At 53.1% G+C, this 22,101-nt stretch overlaps 10 protein-coding genes across 10 annotated transcripts; 5 read left to right on the top strand and 5 right to left on the bottom strand.

Annotated features, from left to right (window-relative positions):
* Window positions 1-1,077: 1,077 nt before the first annotated feature.
* On the bottom strand, window positions 1,078-1,749 carry PFLUO_LOCUS5103 (uncharacterized protein; the record flags this gene model as incomplete). Its single annotated transcript, XM_073782520.1, has 1 exon — window positions 1,078-1,749. One exon carries the CDS (start codon window positions 1,747-1,749, stop codon window positions 1,078-1,080), a length of 672 nt encoding a protein of 223 aa, XP_073639167.1.
* A 3,410-nt stretch (window positions 1,750-5,159) lies between these two features.
* Window positions 5,160-7,528, top strand: PFLUO_LOCUS5102 (uncharacterized protein; the record flags this gene model as incomplete). Its single annotated transcript, XM_073782519.1, has 2 exons — window positions 5,160-5,325; window positions 5,382-7,528. 2 exons carry the CDS (start codon window positions 5,160-5,162, stop codon window positions 7,526-7,528), a joined length of 2,313 nt encoding a protein of 770 aa, XP_073639166.1.
* Window positions 7,529-7,916: 388 nt separating this feature from the next.
* Window positions 7,917-9,995, bottom strand: PFLUO_LOCUS5101 (ubiquitin-specific protease ubp1; the record flags this gene model as incomplete). The annotated part of the gene is made up of 1 exon (XM_073782518.1): window positions 7,917-9,995. The coding sequence occupies one exon, from the start codon at window positions 9,993-9,995 to the stop codon at window positions 7,917-7,919; it is 2,079 nt and encodes a 692-aa protein (XP_073639165.1).
* A 304-nt stretch (window positions 9,996-10,299) lies between these two features.
* On the top strand, window positions 10,300-10,936 carry PFLUO_LOCUS5100 (uncharacterized protein; the record flags this gene model as incomplete). The annotated part of the gene is made up of 3 exons (XM_073782517.1): window positions 10,300-10,315; window positions 10,372-10,664; window positions 10,724-10,936. 3 exons carry the CDS (start codon window positions 10,300-10,302, stop codon window positions 10,934-10,936), a joined length of 522 nt encoding a protein of 173 aa, XP_073639164.1.
* Window positions 10,937-10,942: 6 nt separating this feature from the next.
* PFLUO_LOCUS5099 (Vacuolar protein sorting-associated protein 16) lies at window positions 10,943-13,738 on the bottom strand (the record flags this gene model as incomplete). The annotated part of the gene is made up of 7 exons (XM_073782516.1): window positions 10,943-11,191; window positions 11,247-12,517; window positions 12,569-12,663; window positions 12,714-13,207; window positions 13,256-13,384; window positions 13,433-13,539; window positions 13,594-13,738. 7 exons carry the CDS (start codon window positions 13,736-13,738, stop codon window positions 10,943-10,945), a joined length of 2,490 nt encoding a protein of 829 aa, XP_073639163.1.
* A 167-nt stretch (window positions 13,739-13,905) lies between these two features.
* PFLUO_LOCUS5098 (uncharacterized protein) lies at window positions 13,906-15,323 on the top strand (the record flags this gene model as incomplete). The annotated part of the gene is made up of 7 exons (XM_073782515.1): window positions 13,906-14,049; window positions 14,101-14,247; window positions 14,301-14,450; window positions 14,503-14,625; window positions 14,680-14,838; window positions 14,894-15,048; window positions 15,107-15,323. The coding sequence occupies 7 exons, from the start codon at window positions 13,906-13,908 to the stop codon at window positions 15,321-15,323; spliced, it is 1,095 nt and encodes a 364-aa protein (XP_073639162.1).
* Window positions 15,324-15,550: 227 nt separating this feature from the next.
* On the bottom strand, window positions 15,551-16,532 carry PFLUO_LOCUS5097 (uncharacterized protein; the record flags this gene model as incomplete). Its single annotated transcript, XM_073782514.1, has 2 exons — window positions 15,551-15,953; window positions 16,006-16,532. 2 exons carry the CDS (start codon window positions 16,530-16,532, stop codon window positions 15,551-15,553), a joined length of 930 nt encoding a protein of 309 aa, XP_073639161.1.
* Window positions 16,533-17,753: 1,221 nt separating this feature from the next.
* PFLUO_LOCUS5096 (uncharacterized protein) lies at window positions 17,754-18,313 on the top strand (the record flags this gene model as incomplete). Its single annotated transcript, XM_073782513.1, has 2 exons — window positions 17,754-18,030; window positions 18,138-18,313. 2 exons carry the CDS (start codon window positions 17,754-17,756, stop codon window positions 18,311-18,313), a joined length of 453 nt encoding a protein of 150 aa, XP_073639160.1.
* An 814-nt stretch (window positions 18,314-19,127) lies between these two features.
* On the top strand, window positions 19,128-20,328 carry PFLUO_LOCUS5095 (uncharacterized protein; the record flags this gene model as incomplete). The annotated part of the gene is made up of 3 exons (XM_073782512.1): window positions 19,128-19,652; window positions 19,742-20,134; window positions 20,236-20,328. The coding sequence occupies 3 exons, from the start codon at window positions 19,128-19,130 to the stop codon at window positions 20,326-20,328; spliced, it is 1,011 nt and encodes a 336-aa protein (XP_073639159.1).
* A 228-nt stretch (window positions 20,329-20,556) lies between these two features.
* Window positions 20,557-22,000, bottom strand: PFLUO_LOCUS5094 (uncharacterized protein; the record flags this gene model as incomplete). The annotated part of the gene is made up of 5 exons (XM_073782510.1): window positions 20,557-20,895; window positions 20,992-21,224; window positions 21,286-21,453; window positions 21,542-21,637; window positions 21,697-22,000. 5 exons carry the CDS (start codon window positions 21,998-22,000, stop codon window positions 20,557-20,559), a joined length of 1,140 nt encoding a protein of 379 aa, XP_073639158.1.
* Between the last annotated feature and the right edge of the window lie 101 nt (window positions 22,001-22,101).

The raw sequence follows: 22,101 nt of genomic DNA, 5'->3' as shown, positions 1-22,101 counted from the left end.
CTGCTTGGATACCTTGATAGAACTAAACCTATACTCACCGTCTGCTGCAAACTAGGTTGGAGCTATTCTTAATAATACATCTAATTTCGTCAACAATACTTCATAACCTTGGCTTCACCGCTATACTTCTAAACCCGTTATCAGTACGCCACCACATGCAAAGTACATCCACATGCTCCATCTGCACATGCAACCCATCCACAATCTGATCTCATCTGCAACCCTTGTCATGGTATGCCTGACATCCTCGCCTCACCTCAGCGGCCGGACCCTAGGCCGGACCCTAGGCCGCGCGTAAGGCGGGCAGGGCAGCGCCGAGCTGAAGAATATGTCAGCGATCCTATCACCATCGACCTTTTGCGGAGTGACACAAATAAGTCTGACTCTTCCGGGTGACAGGTGTGGCAGAGATGAATTTATAATTTATAATAATAATAATAATAATAATCATCATCAGAATACTACGAAGGGGCGAGTAAGACCAATTATAGTAATAGTTTCGGATTTGTTTGAATTATTATGAATAGTCCTTTTGCTACCTCGAGAAAGGGCCACTGCTACCGTGTTATCTGACTCAGAGGGTCCCGTCTAGACTCATCGGACAGCGGTACACCGAGAGTGATAGACAAATGAGGGGCAGCGCGGGATGCGCAGGGCGCGGATAAACGAAAATAAACGAAAATGAACACGAAAACGAACAGGAATCAACATGAGTGGGGGTATCAGGAATCAGGAATAATCCTCAGATGAGGCGCTAAGGGAAAAAGTCAAAAAAGCAACAACGACGAAAAAACACCGGTCCAGGTTCGGGAAAATGCTCGGGTATTGATGTGATGATCCAACGCCAACGCTTGAAAAGATAAGAGAAGCGGTGAGGTAGGCAGATTAGGTAAGCGCGGGGAGTATGGAGTTAGGGCTGACGCGTGGGGGTTGATGGTGTGATGGATTTGGTCGAGTCAGGCGCGGGTATCACGGGTGATGTAAATTTGGCAAATAGTTGGCAGGAAAGAAGACATGCGGTGAAGTGAAGGTTGGATAGCGCCTGCGCAGCCCGTTGGGTTTGTGGTATTGGCCAGGTTAGGCATTTACCATCACCTTGGCCGATGACGAGTGAGCGCGCCGCTTGCTGTGCGTGGCCACGGCGCGACGCTTCTTGCGCTTGGTCGAGGCCATCTCGCGCTCGTTGATGATGGCCAGCTTGGCCACGCGCAGGGCCTGCGTGGCGCGGGCGTGTGCGTCGACCCTGGCCAGGAAGCGGGCGCGGTCTTCCTCCTCGGCGGCCGCGGCGCGGATGCGCTCGAGCTGCTGCTCCATGTTCATGGAGGCCGGGAAGGCGAGGGCGTCCTTACATGGCGCGTCCTCGATGGCGCTGCTGTTGTTGGTGGAGGTGGTGGCGGTTGTTGGGGGAGCAGGCATCCAGAGTAGATCCTCGTCTGAGAGATAAGCATTGGAGAACGAGTCCGGAGACTCGCTGCGTGATAGTGATGGGCGGTTGGGCCAGGAGGGGAAGGCGCAGGCGGCGCCCATGCCCAACTCGCTGGAGAAAGAGGTTTTGCGTGGGCTGATATCCAGCAGAGAGTCGCTGGGGGTGGGTGGTGGTGCCGATGGGTTGGACATGGGTGAAGAGTCGTAGGAGCTGCCACTCCAGCTGAAGCAGACTTGCGCTGGGTCGGTACTAGCCACGGGAGCCAGTGCGGCCGCTTTGGTGAGCGACATGTCGCGAAGGCGCGACTGGATGGGAATCACCATGGTGGGAGTTGGTGTGGTGAACACAGGCAGTATGAAGAACTGGAGGTGTGGAGAGGAGGAAGAAGAAGAAGAAGAACAAGAGGTGAGGGAGTGGAGAAAGGTAAATAAGTATGCGCGAGACAAAGAGTCAGATATCAGTCCGAGGACAGGCCGGCGTTTATCAGCACATCTGGGGGAGGACAAAGAGATGCCGGGGAAAGGCTTCTAGACTCTCCGCGCACCCTTGCAGTTGGGCCTGAGACAGAGCAGAAAAGACAGATCGAGGCGGAAGCACTTCCGGCAATTATTGAATAATTATTATTATTTTTCTGACAGCGGATGAATCAGTTGGCACGGAGATCTGCTGCACGATCTGCCAACCATCAAGAAGAAGGTGCGGTGAACGGGGACTGTGCTTCCCCGTCGCCAGTTCCGATCGCAATCGGATAAATATGGTTGGTGTTCACCGCTGGCGGATCTGGCGGTGTATTCGGTCAAATCAAGTATAGAGATTTGGAGTGACTGGAAAATGCGGTGGCCGACACGTCCACACCGATAGAACAATAACTTAGGAGAGGCAGATGGTGATTCTCATGAATCGCGCGCGGGCGACCGGCGAACCTCGCCGCTTATAAAACAAAGAATAATTTCACGCGACTTTGCCCGTCGGTCCGCGGCGCCTCTCGCTCGGATCGATGGGGGAGCTATGGGGGGGCCCTTACTCCGTACACATGCGGGCCTCGACCCTGTTCCAGCCTTGCAACGGGCGGAGGGCGGACCGGGGTCTAGAGGCGGGTCTCTCCCCGTTCCCCACGGATAAAGGCAGAGCTCGGCTATAGGTAGACCCTCTTTCAAAGGAAGGATAAGTCCCGGGATTGTGGAAGACTATTCCTCCTGGAGTCCGATTTTGCACGAATAATAATCACTCGCCCCGGTTAATTAGTTGGGGTTACAAGGCTGTTCTTTGTTTCATTAGTGAATTAGGGCTCCCGACTACTCTACTACTGCTACGACGGTGACTCTAGAAATCTGCCCCCCCTGTCCATTGATCCGATCCCTGCTGCACGGGAGATCGCAAACCACCAAAAGAGATCGCTCCAAGACATGTGTCAATCAATAATAGTGCATATCCCGGATTCCTCCCTTCCCTCGGCCTCTCTTCTTCTTCCCCCCCGGAAAGGACCGTAGTTTCCCCGACCCCAAGTGGACCCTCCCGCCGTGCCGGGGCAGAAGAGGAAGCCTCGGTCGCCGATCGTCGCATACCCGCCAGACTGGTCATATCCTGGCTGTTTTCTCCTATATGAACCCATCTCCGCCCCCGTGTCGTCAGTCGCCCCTTCACGCGCCGGCCCGCCGGGGGTCGGGGAAAGGGGGGGCGAAATGGGTGTGCAACATCACAAGATGACATGTTCGCCAGTACTTTGTTCAGGGTGATCTGTCTAATTATCCACAGCTCTGGGGCTTCAGAAAACCCGGGGGCGGGCCGCGGTCCACGATCTGATTCTGACCGCCCGCGGATGTTTACTGCCGCCTTTCCGCCCTGCTTATTTTCGTACATTCCTACTGGATCTCTGCACGGCTCTGCTACATACTAGGTTCTCCATCTCCCCGTTGCTGGGTCGGGCTATGGAATTATGGTCTATCATTACTGCTCGTAGTATGTCCCGAGGCAGTGGAAATGAGCCGGCCCTGTGGCTGGAGCTAGAATTGGGGGCGCGCCCCTGATCGAAATGACTTCATTTGTCCCCAGTAGTTGGTCTTCTGTTGGAGGTGTGTACCAGTCTGGTGGCGTCGATGTGGGAAATTACCTCTTCCTCTCAAACATGTTTACCACTCGTCGGGGCGAGACCGGTCGATTGTTTGTGATGGAAATCTCCAGGATCCCGGATAGATGCAGAGTATTCAGATTCCGGTGTCATGCAAGATCTAGGACTGTGCATCTCGGTGCTTCTGTGCAGCCCACCAGTCAAAAGCAAAGATCTACTAATCGGACTCGCCACTGTGGTTGGGGATGCATCGGAGATCGCTGGCGGTGACCTGTACGAGTAACTGGCGGATCGCGATTGATCAAATTGTGCAGTGTTATATGACACAAAATATATATCTTTGTCGTGTTGATCTACGCTACAGATCGAGGTGAACCATGAAAGAACTTCCCTCCCCCGGGGATCCGATCGACCCACTTGGAAGAATGGACAGATGCATATCGAATAACATGCAATGCAGACACTGTGTTATACAGACAGGCGCATCGTCGTCCACTGGGGATGTATTTTTGGCCAATGTGCAGTATGAGTAACTCTAATTCGCCGCGGGAACCCACCTTTCGATCCGAGACTAGATTCTACTCGCCAATGACTAGTCTTACCTCGCAACACAAGAAGGACATGAGTCTGAGGCCTCCTGATTCTGATTCACGGGGGAATTAACGGAGATACCACCGTAACAATCTCGGCAAGCCATAACATTTCTTTGATGGCACTAACTATCTCGACACGGAAGAAATCCCTCCGGCCGCCTTGGAGCCCGGGAAATATCTATACCCGCCGAACAATCCCAGTTCGTCTCAAACTTGGGTCGGTCGGTCGGTCGGAGTAGTTCCAGACGGGCTGCAACCCATCCATCCATCCCTGTCCGTTTCGAGAACGCTTCGACGCCGCGGCATACATACATATGCGGTCGTGTTGCGATTAAAGCGGCCGATGCGCCTTCGCTGCGTTTCTAGGAACTGCCCATTTTGTCTGCTGCTTGTTATTTGCTCTGGAAACATCCTAGTCTCACAGGCGCTATGGCTAGGACTGCATCTTCCCCTGGGCAGTTACATCCCAGTTGTTTGCCTCTAGTCCAAGCACCTAGGCCGCAATTATTGGGTGAACGGTGGCCTAGACTGGACCCCCTGACCCTTGCTCTCCAACGACGCGAAACAGACGCGCTCGACATCCGGCGCGCAATCCAGCCTCGGACCCGTCTTCACCTCACGGGGACCTCGCCTTGCTTAGGCCTGCCTCTTCCGGACATGATCGACCTCCCTATCAGTGCCAGTCGGGGCTTCCGACAACAAAGATAGGAGAGATAGACAGCAACTGCCGGCAGTTATTAAATGGTCACTCGTGATTGGCCATACCGAAGTGACCGTATACTCCGGATTCTTATTCACAGCTTAATGTTTGAGAAGAAAAGAAAGAGGAATCTTCTTCTCAGCCATGATGGCGCGGACTCCGTGCAACAGTAAAAGCATCCCCACCTCCCAATCAGCAAAACGTTATCTTTCCCCGCGTTTTCTCGCCCGCTAAAACGGAGCTAGAAGAGCTAAAAAATGCCAATGCTGTGATAACAACCCGCCCGTGGGCGGACACGCCGATAATTTATCTACCGGTCATGCCCAGAATCATCGGGCCCGATATTCACAAGGCTGTTTGTTCATGTTTAGCATGGAGTCCGAAAAACTCGAGTCTCTCAAGCCCGCTCCCCTCCAGACGGACGAGGAGGTAGGCGAGGGCCGTTTGGATAAAGTGGAGCTGGACGCTGCTAGCCAGGAAGAGCAGGATGAAAATGTCGAGTACGACTATGACTCGCATCGATCGCCCTTCCCGGAGGGTAAGTGCTGCGGCGGGAATCATCGTCAAGAATCAAACCTGATGAAGCTCGAATAGTCCGGGCTGTTGTCCCTGAAACCGACGATCCAACCTTGCCCGTCAGCACGGTGCGCATGTGGGTATTGGGGATCATCTTCACTATGTTCGGATCGGGCATCAACCAGTTCTTCTCGCTGCGCTATCCATCCGTGCACATCGTCGCTCTAGTGGCGGAATTGCTGGCCTATCCGCTCGGTGTCTTCCTGGCAAAGACCCTCCCGATCACCCCAATCAATCTAGGCCCGCTGGGCTCGTTTACTATCAACCCAGATCGCAAGTTCAATATCAAGGAGCATGCAACGATCGTGATCATGAGCAATGTCTCCTTCGGGTATGCCAGCGCCGACTCGACAAACATCATCCAAGCCTCCAGCAAAGCCTTTTACAACTTCGGGCTCTCGGCAGGTTTCTATGTGCTGATCGTTATTTGTGCGCAGCTTCTCGGGTTCGGCGTTGCTGGACTTACTGCTCCGTGGCTTGTCGAACCAGCTCGCATCATCTGGCCTGGTGTCCTGTCCAATTGCGCCATGCTGGAAACACTGCACTCGCGCGCAAACCACATCGCAGACGGATGGCGCATCTCCCGCCTGCGATTCTTCCTGTATGTCATGGCCGGCGCATTCGTCTGGTACTGGTTGCCCGGCCTGATGTTCACCGCGCTGTCCTACTTCACCTTTGTGTGCTGGATCGCCCCGAAGAATGTCATTGTCAACCAGCTGTTCGGCATGCAGACCGGGTTAGGGCTAAGTCCCATCACCTTCGACTGGAGCCAGGTCGCATACAACACCAACCCACTGCTTTCCCCCTCATGGGCCGCGATGAACGTGTTCGCAGGCTTTGCGGTCTTCTATTGGGTCGTCGTGCCCGTGCTCTACTACAAGAACGTCTGGTTCACGGCGTACCTGCCACTTATGACCGCTGATGTCTACGACAACACCGGCGCTACATATAACACATCCCGAGTCGTCGCCCCCGACAAGACCCTCGACATAGCCGCGTACCAGAACTACTCCCCTCCCTACCTGGGAATGACCTTCGCATTCGTGTACGGACTCTCCTTCGCATCAATCACCGCCGTGCTCACGCACATCGGTTTCTGGCATGCGCGTGACCTCTGGGCCGCGCTCAAGGGCCGCAACAGACTCGATATCCATGCGCGGCTAATGCGCGCCTCGTACAAAACCACGCCGTGGTACTGGTACGCCGCGATTATCCTGGTGATCCTGGGGGTCTCCATTGCAGTCGTTGAAGTCTACGGCACCAAACTCCCCGTGTACGGGGTGTTCCTGGCGCTGATCATCCCGGCTGTGTATATGATCCCCTGTGGGATCGTGCAGGGCATCACCAACGTCGATGCAAACCAGTTGAACGTGCTCGCGGAGTTTATAGGCGGGTACCTCTTTGAAGGCCGCCCGCTGGCGAACATGATCTTCAAGATCCTTTCGACTGATGTAGTCGGACAGGGCGTGTTCTTCGCCATGGACATGAAACTCGCGCATTACCTCAAGGTCCCCCCGCGCATCTGCTTCGCCGCGCAGGGGATTGCCACTCTCCTGGGTGCGCTGACCCAGGCGGGCGTCACGATCTGGATGCTGGGTAACATCGAAGATATCTGCGAACAGCACCAGTCCGACGGATTCTCCTGCCCCAACGGCCGCACGGTCTACTCTTCGTCCGTGATCTGGGGGCTCGTCGGCCCGCGCCGTCTCTACTCCGCCGGCAAGATCTACTCGGGTCTCCTGCACTTCTTCTGGATCGGCGCCGTCGCACCACTGATAACCTATGGACTGTATCGCGTGACGCGCCGCAAATTCTGGAAACTCATCAACTGGCCGCTCATCTTCGTGGGGACGTACAACGTCCCGCCCGCGACGGGGATCAACTACTCCAGCTGGGCGCTGGTGAACTTCATCTTCAATTACTTTATTCGCCGCCGCTTCTTTGCTTGGTGGACCAAGTATAACTATATTCTGGCGGCAGCGTTGGATACGGGCCTTGCGCTGAGTGGAATTGTGATCTTCTTTTGCATTTCTTACCCGGGCGCTGTGTTCCCGTCCTGGTGGGGGAATACTGTCTATCTTAATACGGCGGATGCGGAGGGCGTTTCTTGGTTGCCTATGCCCGAGAAAGGATATTTTGGCCCTGCTAATGGGACTTGGACTTGAGCCGAATGAGAGTTGTTTGCGTGATCGTACATGGTATCTTGGCTGCATTTGAGGTTGAGATGAGATATGTACATCTCTACATGTAGGCAGGGCCAACCTAACTTGAATTGTGTTGTTAATATTTGAACATTTGAATTGGCATATGCATATGAGTTCAAGGTCAAGATACTTATGTACAGCAAAGAAACACTCGGCAGACAAGGATATCAACGTAGCTCCTTCATACGGAGGACAATCATCCACTAAAGTACATCCATCCAACCAACCAACCAGACCAAAAACTCCAAATCGAACGAACCCACGACAATAAGCGGGCGCATGGGTATCATTGATGCAATGCCGACTGACGGCATTGTTTGTGCTGAAGAAAAGACCATGAAGATCATAATCACGATGCGGTTGCCACAGACAGCGTGCCGATTTCTTCTGCAGGGGCGTGAACGGCGCTTTCAACTGCGTTCGACGTCTTCAGCGGCGGGACGCTGGCTTTGACATCTTCCGCCGGGAGAGCGGCGGGTTCGGGCGTCGAAACGCTGGTCGCGCCTGAAGTGCTGGAATCGGCATCTGTAACGGTAGATGCAGCAGATAGGTTCTCCAACATGGTGGAATTGGACACCGACTCGGCTGTCTCCGACTGCACGTGGTTCGATTGCACCACAGGGCTCTCGTCTATGGCCTCGTAGAAGAGCATGAACGCGCCGCCTTGGGACATCACATGTGCTTCGCTGACCATCTGCACGTCCTCGTCGCTGAGACGGTACCAATGTTCCGCCTTTTCTTTGTCGCCTTCGACCTGGAGAACCTCGTCGGGTGGTTGCACGGGAAATACGGCTGTCGGGTACTTGCGATAGCAGATGTAGTGCCCATTCTCATGTCGGCCGTAGTGGGTGATGATTGCTCGCAGCTCGTACTGGGGACTGGTGGTGATTTGGACTGCCTCCCCGGACTGTGGAAGCATCGATTCCGCAGGGTTCATGTCCCACTGCTCGAGTGATTCCTGTTCTGAGCCCTGAGCGCCGAGGCACCAGTCGCCCAGATCGAGCGTTTTGGGGAATTTCACAGCGGCGTAGTTCTTCTTCAGCATCCCCGTCATCTCATCAAAGAGACTGCGGTTGATGTGAACGACAAGGCACTTGGGTGTCCGTGCAATCACAGCCTGCCTGGACTTGGTCGTCGAAACCCGGTTTTTGCTGGGGATATGGCATTTGTTCGCCAAAGTCTTTTCAGCAAAATCATTCTCTTCGAGGGCCTCCTTGACAGCTGCTAGCCGTTCCTCGGCGGATCTTTTCAATGCGTCATTCAAGTGTACCGAGTGCGAACTGAGAGAAGCCTCCTGGTCTTCCTTGATTCCATCCAAAAGGTTGCTGAGCTGCTCCTCCGAGTGTAGCAATGTGCATTTGGCACACTCCACCCCTTCAATAGGCTCAAGGATCATGTACTGACCCAAGCACTCCCGAACATCGTACTCGAATTTCCCTCCTAGCGGGACGGTGAGGCAATTGAATGGTATGAGCGACAGCCCTTCTGTCCATCCACATTTCATGCAACCCACTCTCTGGGCGAGCAAGCCCTCGAGAGGGTTGCGAAGCGAGGACTTCTCGATCGTCGGAGTCGACGAGGCATCCTCCTCATCCACCGCCTCCAACTCCGGAGAGGTGTCACGGACGACATTCTCTTCTCGTCCCACAATCTTGAGTCCCATGTTCCTCGTCTGTCCCCTCGAAGCCTTCCGGATCTCGATATCGATCTGGTCCACCACTTTGGCAAAATACTCCTGAGCATCCTGTTGCTGCCAACTGCTCATAGATTTGAGATCTGGCGGAATCCACAGCTTGCGTGCATCGTTCGACGCACTGTTCAGACGATCGATAATACCGTGGAGAGCCTGGTGTGTAGAAAATGAACCCTTCTCGGCCAATGTGTCCACATTCCGTCCCAGAAAAGCCGAGAGCGACCGCAGCGACGCCAGCCCCTGGATAATGCTATTCTGGTAGCAGGAGTTATCCCAGTTGCCCAGTCCCGGCGGGAATGCGTCCTTGCTGTTGCCGAGAAGGGCGGTTCCCAAGCCCGAGAGGGATCGCGATCGGGGGAAGAACGGGAAGGAGGTGTTGTCCAGGCCGAAAATGCGTTGCATCGCCTCGCTTTTGGTCTGGAAGGTCATCTGCGTGGGATTCGAGGCGCCGTCGCCGTCGCCGTCGTCGGACTTGGCCATGGCGGGGTCGAGCGCGACAACGAGCCGGGCCGGTGTGATGACGACGAGGCTGTTCCAGGCGGCGTGAATCACGGAGATGGGGGCGAAACCGAAGTGGTCTAGGGCGAGGTAGGCGGCGAGGATGGCAGCGAGTGTATAGGCTAGCACTTGATTGTTTTGTAGGATCGTAACCGCTGTATCATAATGGCTGTTCTGGCTTGCGTAATGGATGGGGCTGGTTGAGAAGATATCTGCTCCTTCTCCGCGAGCATTCATGGCTGATGATGCGGGAGATCAGAAGAAGAGCCGCCGCAGCAGGAGGAGGTCCTGATGAGCATGGGCGAGGTGGTACATATATGAGAATCACCGAGTCGGGTGGGAAGTGGTAGATGTAGATAGATAGATGGGTAACGCGGAGAGACCAGATCAACTGCGGCTATTGATACTGGCAGATACATGCAAACTGCGCGCCTGGTCGCTGTCGTCCGCCGCAACATTTTTTTTTTTGCCTATCGCTACTATCAGTCAGTGTTTCTCTCTCTTCCCCACAAACTCGACATAATTATCTACCACTCCTACCATGGCCAAGAATAGGCGTGAGTTTTGATACTCCGATAATCAATTGTGGCAAGTTGTCTAATCCTGCTTTTAGCCCTGTCGCAACACTCCCGCGCCGCTCGGCGGGCGGCGTCGCCCAGTCTGGACCTCGATAAGTCTCTGAGGACCTTGCCTCGAGCAGAGTCTCCTACGGGCCAGCATTCCTCAGTGCTGTCGGAACGTGCAAACTCGGGTGTGCAGAAGAGGCAAAAAAAGGGAAAGAATGTTTCGAAAGCCCAGCGCTTACGACAACAGAAGGGCCTGGAGAGAGCAGAGGCAGTGGTAGATCAGATGCAAGTCAAATTGGCCAAGAGCGCGAATCGACAGAAAACGATAAACTCGCGAAGGGTATGTGTGAATTTGGTTATTTACTTGAATGCAACACTCGCTGACAACACCCTCCTCAGGCCGACTGGGAAGATACGAACCGGAAATCGACCATCTTCCAGGCTCTGCAACAGGAGGATGATGAGGCCGACAATAATGAACAAGGCGACAATGGCATGGCCGAGGACACCGCACCATCGAAATCGAAACCCGTCTTGAAACCCACTCCCACAGTCGCCAACCCCGTCCCAGAGACCCCCGCGCTCGCGGACGAAGATGAAGAGATCACCTGAAATCACCTACTTCCTCGGCCTCAGTTGGTTGATCATGCGCTCGATCTCGGACACGGCCGGTCCAGATGCTCTCGTCTGCAGCGTCTCCAGTGTATTCACATCTTTGGCCTTGTGCGCTTCTTCTGCCGCCTTGACGATCATTCCACACTTCACCCACATCTCAATTCGGTCGGCGACGGGCAGGTTGGTGCATTTCGGGACGAACATCGATGCGAGCTTGGTGTTGCCGGCGCCCAGGATTTCGTTGTAGAAGGGCTGCCGTTCTCTGTTAGCACGAACGACCAGGCCTAGGGTGTGTGTGATGCCTTACCTCCCACCCGATCGGGGATTTTTTGGCCTTGGCGAGATCCTCCAGCTCGCCCCAGTCACGTTTGGCCACTAGGGCTCTTAATCTCAACCACCAGTACGTCTTCTCTGGTATTTTGAACTCGCCCTGCACTTTGTGGGCTCGTTTCCCGTAGCCAGCACGAATAAGTCTGTAGATCGTCTCATTGAGGCTAAGACCAAGGTACTCGGGGCCATCTGCCAGATCCTTGTCCAAACTCTCTTGAGTCTTGAGAAGCTGAGAGGCTTCGGAGATTAGTTTCTGGTGCAGCACCACCGTTGCATCCTTCGAGTCCGACAATAGTCGAGCTGCGAGATGGAGCTTCTCGGTTCTGCGTTGCAAGTCCGGTTCCTGCAAAGCTTCTGATAGCAGAACATTGGAGCCCTCGATTGGTCGGTCATCCTGATAGAACAGATCTTTGAGCAGCTCCATGTCCCCGTCTCGTGCAGCGGTCTCTACCAAGGCAGAGGCCATGGGACGCGTGTTGATCATGCGGAAGAAGCTCGCGAGCGGGAGCTTGCTTTTCAGGTGTAACAGTACGTAGTTGACCAGGTCATCATCGCCGCTTTCGATGGCTTTGTCCAGTGCCAGCTCGTCCTCTTCCATGTTCAGTAGCAGAGGCACTTGTTTGCCCGCCCGCGGTTCATGGTTCAGCAGCTGAGTGGCCAAGTGAGACCGTCCCTCGTCATACGCAGCCTGTGCAATGACTTCAAAGGAGATCCCCGGCTTTCCGTCCAGTCTTTGAACGATAAGTTTGCACACGGCTTCATCATCCACGGCGGAAACCTTGACTTTCTGGCTCGCCCAATGCACATAGATTCGGTCGGCGGGGATCTGGAGGTATTCCGAGACCCGGATGGCAAGCAAATACTCATGACGATTGATCAACCGCTCAATGAGTCCCTCTGGGGTGAGTCGCAGGTATTGCTCGTAAGAGCCTGGCAAACCAACTTTGTAATCTCGTGCTGCTGCTAGAACGCGAAGCTTTTCGGTCATCTCGACAAAATCGTCACTGTTATACAACTCGAGCACGGACTTGCCAAACGACGCCGCTTTCAGCAGCCGCTTCTGCCAGTAGCTGTCAAATTCATAGCCCGCTGCTTTGATGCAAGTGTCCACGGCCGACGGCAGACTGGAGCGGATTCGTTGGATATTTTCGTCGGCCTTGGGTGATTTCTTCTCTAGTTGCTCTACCGAATCGAGAAGGATCGAGGCAGGGGATGAAGATCCCAGGCGGAAGATCTCTTCAGTTACATCTAGAACGAAGTCAATAGCTGGAATGGAAATGTACGTAACAAATCACTCACCAGTGACCTTGTGTAGGAATTCGCATGTGTCATTAGTGACGAGCCGGACGCCGTCGAATTCTGGGATTACATGGACGCGGCCATCATAGTAGTACCTGCGCCATTTAGTCATAGCCATAGGGAATATCGAGAAGAGCCAACTCACTTTGAAGCGCTTCCATTCGGCCCCACGAGATGAATCTCATCCTCCCAAGCAAGAATGACAGCGTCATCACCACACCAGTTGACGCTGCTCGGAGGGACCCGGGATTTCGAGTCGTATTCGCTGAACTTGTTCTGGAAGTCATTGCTGACCACCCACAGTTTGCCCTCGCCAGTCAACAGCGCGACAAAACGCCCTGACGGAGATACGCTAACATGCTTGAACGGCCCATCCTGCAGGATTTTGTCTTCGGCTTCTGTCGAGTCGACTAGATAGACGGTCTTGTCTACAGCCAGCAAGACTTCTACGGACCGTGACAGCGTATGTGCTGGCGGGATGAGAGACCACGAAGAAACCTCGCCTTCTGGACACGGTGCTAGTAGCTTCGGGCGTGGCTCGTCGTATTTCGAAACGGCGATCAACTGGTTATTGGACAGTAATGCCACAAGACCCGATGCCCAGAACTGGCAGGCTCTCACGCCGTACTCTTCTGCACCCTGCCACAGTGTTAGTAAGGTGTGTGCACGACTGGACACCAGTCTTACATTTCCAAGAGAGAACGAGGTAAATTCGCCATCCAGGCCGAAATACCGGCGTACGGTGCCGTCCTCGGTGACCACCAACAACTCCTCCTTATCGGACCAGCCGATGCCCCGAAGAGAAGATTGCTCCCACTACGCACAAGTCAGCTTGAGCAGCTCAAAGGGTAGGAGTCTACCCACATGAATGCGATTGATGGGCTTCCCGGAGCAGGAGTAGATGTCAATGCTGGAGCGGGACGTCTGGGTGTCCCGAAATCTGACTGGTTTGCTCTCATCTCGATAGAGCGCTGCAACTATTTAGTTTGGCGGTTTCTTGTCATGGGGGTCAATTCAGTTCCTACCGATAGCTCCGCCGTAAGGGGCGCCGGTGACGAGGTAGTTCTCTAATTCGACGTCTTCATCGAAGATGGCATCATACACGGATACGCGACGGTAGAAGCTGTCCCCGAGCTTGTCCCAGTTAGCGAGGGGATTTGAGGGCGCCATTGCTGGATCATCGCGGGATGGCAGATATGTTGCTGTCTGGAGCGGACGATGAGTTGACGGTCGCGCTAGCCTGGATGAGGTAATACAGACACCTTGGAATCCCCAGGCACCATTTCGGCTCATCCCCTCCGCCTTCCATACGGCGTCAGGTCTCTTCATCACAAAGCATGGCCGAGTTGACCCTCGACGATCTGGCCCGGCAACTGTCTGATATTGAAGTTGCTCTGTTGCTGTGTCTGGTGGTCCGTGAACAATGCCTGATAGAGACCATCGACGCCTGTCTCCATGATCTGGCCAAGGAACTGGCCTTGGTAAGACCGAATGATCATGCGTGGGGTAATTTCCACTAACCCAGTGTATAGATTGGCTTGAATACCTTTGATATTTCCTACTCTATCATTGATTGTGCTTCGGCCACGGCGATAGACGACATCTGCAATGAGATTCTGACGCCAGAGGCGCGCAAAAGCCAGGGCCGCCCGTCGGGTTCGCGCATGAACACCGAAACGGTATGTACCAATGTTCAAATATAAAACTGGGGAAAAAAATCTAACGAGAGTAGTCAAGTAATCTGTCTTCATACAAGAGTTTGCGGGATCACAGCAAGTCACCAATCCCAGGAACACACCCAGAATCCAGCAATGTGGTCAACATGGTCATTGCCAAAAACTTCAACTTGGTCGGCGAGGACATTCAGGTCCAGATCCTGGAGGTGTGTATTACATCTTCTGGTGAGAACTTTACTCATGCTGACACCCGCACAGCTGATGCGATCTCGAAAGCTGGTCACGGAAACCGTCATTCTGAATGCGCCGGAGGACTTCCTCTTTGTACCTCTCGTGGTGCGGGAAGGCGATCAACTTCACCCGCCATTCAAGTTCCACCTGGTCTGTCGCCGTATCCTACCTGAAATCCGATATTGACGAACTAACGAACAATAGACCGACCATCTATTCATCTCTCACTTCCACGACCCGGGCAATGGGTACGTTTACCTCGAAGATAGCGACTGGTTTTCAGATGGAGAGCAATCAGCATCCTCCGTCATTCGCAAGACAGCGAGCTATCACCAGAAGAAGAGCCCCAAAGTCGACGGAACGGTAAGCTTTGTTGTCGTTCCCGAATGGACTGTTCATCTGACCAACATGGGCTTAGATGATGAACAAACTTTCCGAAGCAAGTGACACAGTATCCACAAGCGCAGAAGTGGTCCGGTACATCCAAGATATTGTCGTCTTCCTCCGTCTCAGCCGTGCAGTTGCCGGCGGCGTGTCTGCTAAAGCGAGCAATCATTTCTCCCGCTTTGCACAGTAAGCTTTGAGGTTCCCCCCCGAATAAGGCATGTCCAGTTAACCAACTCTGAAACAGACTTCTGGCACCTCTGCACGGCATCGACTACCTCACACCTTCCATCGTGGCATTAGCCGCAAGGAAGGTGTTCCGCCATCGTATCGTCGTCGCCACGCCCGACGATGATCGCAGCCTCCAGTATGGAAGCGATGTGGTGGCTGTGTCTCAGGTTCTGGTGGATGTGACGCCTGATTCGATCTTGGATGGGGTGCTGGCGCTGGAACCTCCAATATGAGTTGAGGTACTAATTCTAATGTCTTATTTATCTTTCTGTTTCTGTATACAGATACCCCCGAGCGCAATGATACCCTGTCATGGCTGTTAGTTCAGCCATTTCAACAGATGTCTCCCTTCAGAGTTCTTAAAAAGTGTCTGAATGCTATTGATATGAAACTAGCACCCCATAAGAACATAAACATGTACTTCCAAGTACCAAACAACCCCTCTATCCCGGCAGGACCTCTAAAGCGCCGTCCTAGGCCTCGGCTTCAAGAACAACTCCGGCGGCACAAACATCTCCTCACGATCGCCCCTGTTCCCAGCGTCTGACGAGTTATCCTTACACCGCTCTCCATGACCAGCATGCACCGCGGTAGATGCAGCAGCATCCAGAACCTTTGACCTCGCACGCCACTCGTCCAACACGACATCAATCTCCATCTTCGAGTCGCCAACAAGGGCATCCATCTTGATGTCATTGCGGTCATACCCAAAAGGATCTTCCAACTGGGAGCCAATCCCCTCAATCCCGTAGAGAGTGAAAATCACTAGGCTGACGATGGGGATGGCCCACCAGCCCATCTCATCGACCATGGCGAAGGGGAGGACGCAGCCGAACAACGCCAGGACTTGTTTTTGGTGGATACTAATGAACCAGTTAATAAAGTAATTCCTTCACAGGGTAACGGGGAACATACAGATGAGCTACCGGAATCGGCGTTAGCTTAATAGTCTCCATGCGCCCATACGCTTCCATCAGCGCATTCAACTGTGCCTGCATCTGGCTCGCGCCAGGGGCACTAAACCAACCCCTATCCTCACCACGCTTGATAAACCCATCCACAAAAAAAGTTAACTGATACGGCAAACCCAATCCTTCCTCTTCATGACCCTCCAGACCAGCGGGGAGCAACTCCGCATAGTCGGGGTTATACGCCTTAGTGCCGCGCTCGTCCACGTCTGTACCAAATGTACCGTCCATAACCCAGGCAGCGCCCCATTCGGCGCGGAGATGGTTCTTGACGGCGTAGGGGATGGCCATTAGGATGCGCACGGTGCGTTCGATGTCTTCCCGCTCGGACAAGGTGGGTGGACCGCGCGTGGCGCTGTAGCTATTTGTTATGGTTGTGCGGACGAGATTGCGTACGCAGGTGTTTAGGGAGTTCATTCCGTTGCGGCCATCCCAGAACCGGTTGTAGGATGTTTGGTTGCGAAAGACGAGCATTAGGCCGACTACGATTGATAGGGAGGGGATCTGGAGAGGTATTAATTGGCCGGTTGAGAGAGAGACTGGGGGAAAGGAACTGACGATACTAGTAGGTAAGCCCACCGTGTCAAAGATGTAGGTGTCGAGATAAACCACGAAGGCCGTGAACAGGGCGTGGAGGGAAACGGGCAGCAAGATCGCAGCGTGGATCGCCCCCTTGATGAAGCGGAAGACAAGTGGCCATCTAGATATATAGAGTCAAACAGGGTCCCGATCGCCAGAGTAGAATCAGGTTATACCTTCTGGGCTTTGCGCGCGACGATAGCTGATGCGGATGCGTCCTGCGGCGCTGGTGATGCCGGCTGTACAGCCCAGTGTTTTGGCGGCTCAACGTCGGAGTCGCGGGCTCGCTGAAATTAAGTCTCATATTTATTTGTTTAGATCGATCCTGAACCTTGCCAAGATGCCAGAGACGGACTTGATTGTTGTGAAGGGTGAGTGTGAGCTCTTGTCGATCCGATCGGTGAAACACCCCCCCTGAACACCCCTTGGAGATGAATTTCACTCTGCGACAAAGATGAAACGGGGATATTTATGGTAGACACGCACAAGTGCGCTATCCGTTAGCTATTAGAGAAGCGAAGGCATTGCTCAATAAGAGCAAGGTTGATGAAGAGGAGTCGAGATAACCATGCGGGGATGTGCTGAGCACGGTCCAAAGTATAGTGGACATCAACATTAATTCCAACGACATGTATAACTACCTCGACTACATCGTGCCTTCAATATATATAAAGAAATGAAAAGAGTAAATAAAGGTATTAAGACACGTATGTGGGAGAGAGAGAGATGAAGACTGATCAAAAGATCTGTTCGTTGTGTTCGTGTTTTGTTTTTGACATCTGTATACCCTCGCCAACCAAAAACATCAAGAATGAAAAGCTTACCGTTGGGGAGCGCACCCTAGGGTCTATGAAACAGCGCCGTATATCCAGAGAACACTTACACATAGAACGTGAGGATCTTTAAGCCGTGATTCGGAGCAAGTTCACGTGAGGATAAGGAGCGGGGACAATCGATCCCAGTGAGAGCTCCGTTCATGGACCCGAGTTTTGATGCTGTTCTCAAAAAATACCCATCTTTAGAATCTACATTTTTCATTCATTGACCCTTCTCTTCTTGCTCTCAGCTATGCGACTTCTCCTCGGCTTGAACTTTCTCGCCTCCTTCGCTTCCGCCATGGCCGGAGTGATCGCAGCCGCCAACCCAGCCGCTCTCTCCGGGTCGACCCAGGTGACCGATGGTGAGCGCTTCTACCAGCGCATGTACACCGCGCGCACGATACCATTTGAGCTATTGGCTGGACTCCTCCCGTGCTATTTTGACGGACCGTTGGTATCGCTGGTGATCGGAGCTTCCGCGGTTGTCCAAGCAGCGGACATGGCGATTGGTCTTGGAAAGGGGGACTTGAAAATGGTTTCGGGCGCTTTGATTGCAACAGTCGTCCATACTTTGTGTTTCTTTTATATCCGTCGAGATGAAAAGCATTGGATCGTTTTCTGAGGACTCTTGTCTCCCCGAAAACCGATTTCCTATGGCCCCGCTCCGAGTTTTTTAATATAGGCTGTGACCTCTACCTCAACCGCTCAACCATCAAAGCCATTTTTATCGCCAGCGATATCTTCGACGACACCTCCGCGCTATTCCAGCAGCTACTCGGCAAGCTCGACATCATAAACGCAGTCTCATTCTTTCACCCTTTTGACTGGGACGCCAGTTTAATGTTGCTAAACGCGTAGTGAAGTTATTACGGCCAGTGCCGGGCTCGCTTCTGGTGGGGCGGCAGTCGGCTAATGTGCGACCTGGGAAGCGGGAGGGATCAGAGATTCGAGGGGAAATTTACCGGCACGATGCGGAGTCATGGAAGAGACCTTGGGGGCAGGTTGGGCAGGAGACAAGGACAGATTGGGTGGTTGATATTACAGGAGTTGCACACTCATGAAGATAGCAATGAGGGGGCGTTCAAGATGCAGTTTGTTATAAGGAGGGTGTGACATGACAGGATGGCTCTGTGTCTAATCCCAGTTCTATTCTTTTCTTTTATCATGTCCTTTCTAACACTTTGCTGTCATTCCCTAACCCCGCATAGAGCATTTTAGCCCGGAATAAACCAATCCCATTAGTTTCGCGCTATTTTCTCGTTACTATAGTACTCTGGAACCGCAAGAGAACACAAACGAGAATCAAGTTGGTCTAGCAAGCTTAGTTCTCCACGGTAGTAGCATGGCCTTCGTATGGACGAACAGCCACCATTTCCGCAGCCGTTGGGGATTCGACTTGGGGATCGAGTATTGTTTAAAAGCGGCTAAAACTCCGGATAAAACTCAGGACAATACACCGGATAATCTGGCGGTTGGATTATAGTGATCCGAATAGTCGGTGCGTTTTGTGCGGAGTAAAAGCCGATGGCCAAGAAGAACACCGTGATCTGACTGCAGTATATAACAAGCAGGGAGGTATGGAAGACGATCAGCTCGGCCTCAAGACCAGACACAGCTATTGTATCATCTAGTCAGAGCAGACATAATTTGGATCGCCTAGCAGCTATTAACCATGCCCTCTTCAGCTAAGGACCAATTCTCTCTCACGGAGGAGCAGAAGCAGCATTGGCTGGAGCACGGTTTCATCAAGGTAGAGGGATGCTTTTCCCGCGAGGCCGCTGAACAGTTCACCTCATCTCTATGGACTCGTCTGGGCGCCTCGCCCGACGACAAATCCACGTGGCCCACCGCGAAGCTGAACATGCCGGCCCACACTTCTGTGCGTATTGAGGACTTTGCGCCAAAGGCATGGCACGTCATGTGCGAGCTCGTTGGCGGCGAAGATAGGATGGCAGACTGGTGCAAAACTTGGAGGGACGGTTGGATTGTCAACCTCGGAAAGCCAGAGTTCAGATCTACAGATCCGCTGGACTTTCGCTCGCTTGATAACTGGCATAATGACGGAGACTGGTTTGTGCATTTCTTGGACAGTGGAGAACAGGCACTCCTAGTCATCCCGCTGTTCAGTGACATTGAGCCCAAGGGTGGTGGCACGGTTATCTGCACAGATGGAATTGGCCTGGTAGCAAAGCACATGGTATATCATCCTCCCCTGCTCTTTTGACAGTGAAACACAATGCGCTTCAATCAAATTGCGGGAAACACTCTAACGCAATGGTAACGCAGTACGACCATCCAGCCGGAACCACCCCATTCCTCGCGCCCAACGGCACACCGGATCTCCAAGGCCCAGAGCGCCGCAATCAGTGGATGAATTGGATCAGCGATCCGGAGGCAACGCGTGATGAATCTTTCCACGAAGCGACCGGAAAGGTCGGCGATGTGTATTTCCTACACCCTCTGATGCTGCACTCAGCCTCGCGGAACCTGCTCCGAACTGTGCGAGTTATCACGAACCCGCCCGTTGCAGTCAAGGAGCCCTTTAATTTCAACCGTTTGGATCCCAAAGAATATAGTCTCGTTGAGAAAAAGATACTCCGAGATCTAGGTAGGCCTGAGGGTTTGCCCGAGTGGAAGATCACAGCACCCCGCGCGCTGCTCACACCACGACGGATAAAGGTACGTTTTCATATATGTCTAGCCTACTGGCTTTTCAATGCCTCTACCTGAGGAAGACAGGAAATTCCTGGCCGACGAATTCTGCTAATTTAACCATACAGAATCAGGAAGAGATGAAACGTGTCGAGGTCGAGCGAATGGCGAAAGCGGCAGTGCCGGTCACGCGGTTAGCAATAGCAAAGCCATTGGACTAGAATTACCCATAATGATCTATTTGATTTCTGAAAACCCTTTGCGAAAAATTTGTAGTAAAGGAGTGACTGTAAAGGGGCAAGTAGATTGGAATAAACAAGATGCCTTCTGCCATGCCTGGAGGATCAGGGTCAGTAGTTCGTTCTATCTATCAGGCACCTCTGCAATTACCATCGCTACTTCTCAGGAACCGCTATTGAATATTGGTATTCACTGCCGGTTTCCCCCCTCTAAGACCAGGGGATAGTAGCCCCCTTAGCATGCGACTCCCTCGCCAGCTCAATAATTCTCAGTCCATCTCTCGCTATCTCAGGCTTGACGCAGATATCTTCCCGTCCCCGAATCGCCGCCGCCACGTTTTCATAGTATCCGCGGTACCAGCCCGGTAAGCTTGGACACTTGCCAACCCAGCGGCCCGTAGCTTCATCGTGGACCTGATAAGTGCTATCAAAGTCCGTGGTCGTGGTCAAGGTACCCCAGATGTGTTCGTCCTCCACGCCGAAGTTCGGATCCAAGGCGGGCTGGGCTGGCGCTGCGATAGCCCTCTCTTCTTGAGGGCAGGAGCCAAACTAAGAATGAGAAGGGGCTCTAGTTAGCCTGCTTGCGTGAAGGTTGTGTCTGCGTCTCTACTGCTCCCGGGAAGTGTTGGTAAAGAGTGTTCGTACCTTGAGGTATGTCCCTTCCGTTCCTCTAACAAAAAAACGGAGCTGGTCCTTCATATGCGACACGATGGCTGTCTTGATAGTCACAAGCAGGTTCTTCTTGTTCCCGCTATATTGCAGAACAATGGTGTGCGTGTCGTCGATGTCGCTGTCAACACCGCGGTTGGACCGGAGGAAGCCCGTTACCGAGGTTGGCCGTCCAAATAGATGCAGAGCCTGGTCGATCGTGTGGGTGCCTTTTCTCAGGGTCTCAATAAATCATATACGGGCACGAGAGACAGGGAGGGTTCCATTTACCTAGGCCGAAAATCATGCCCTCACCTGGGATATACTCCTTCTGGGTCCACCCGGCAACCCAAGACGGTGAGGGGAAGTCGAAATGGATGTCAGCTTCCCTGACATCACCAAGGGCACCTTTCTTCACAAGGTCTTCCAAGGTGCGAAAGTCGCTATCAAATCTTCGGTCTTCATATAACGAGACCAGAGGTCTTCTCGTTAGTCACGTATAAGTGATAGGATCCATGGTGATAAAGCTGGAGAACCAGTCACGTACTGTGAAATACCGTCAGAACTTTTCCCTGTGCCTTGGCAAGCTCAATAATCTCATCAGCGTCGGCGCTCGTAGCCACGAATGGTTTCTCGACAACAACTGGAATATGTGGTTAGATTTCGAGTCGAAAAAGGGAAGGTCTCATGTTTCTCCCTTACCGTGCTTCCCCGACTTGAGCGCCTTCTCTATAAAATCACGGTGATTGGGTGTGCAGATAACGACGAGCTCAATGGCAACGTCCGCAAAGAACTCGTCGGCAATCTGATAGTGCTTGGCCTGTGGGAAGTCCACGGTACAATGACCCCATGGCTTCGACTGTGACACCGGGTCTTCTGAGGGGGCCGCAGCCCGCTGAAGGAAAGCATACACTTCGAGTTCGTGGCTAGGCAAGATGAAGGGCAAGTGGAAGCACTTGGCTGAAAAGCCATAGCCTATGATACCGACTTTTATGGGAGACGCCATAGCCAAAATGAATGTTGATTGGAAGAAAGAAAAACAAAGGGCATTCTCTATGAAATCGCAGGAGGGAGGGGATATTTGGAAATAGCCCCACCGTCTAACTC

The sequence above is a fragment of the Penicillium psychrofluorescens genome (genome assembly GCF_964197705.1).
Source record: "Penicillium psychrofluorescens genome assembly, chromosome: 3".
Taxonomy (NCBI): Eukaryota; Fungi; Ascomycota; class Eurotiomycetes; order Eurotiales; family Aspergillaceae; genus Penicillium; species Penicillium psychrofluorescens.
The sequence above is the reverse complement of the archived record's forward strand: the minus strand, read 5'-3'. Positions and strand labels throughout refer to the sequence as shown.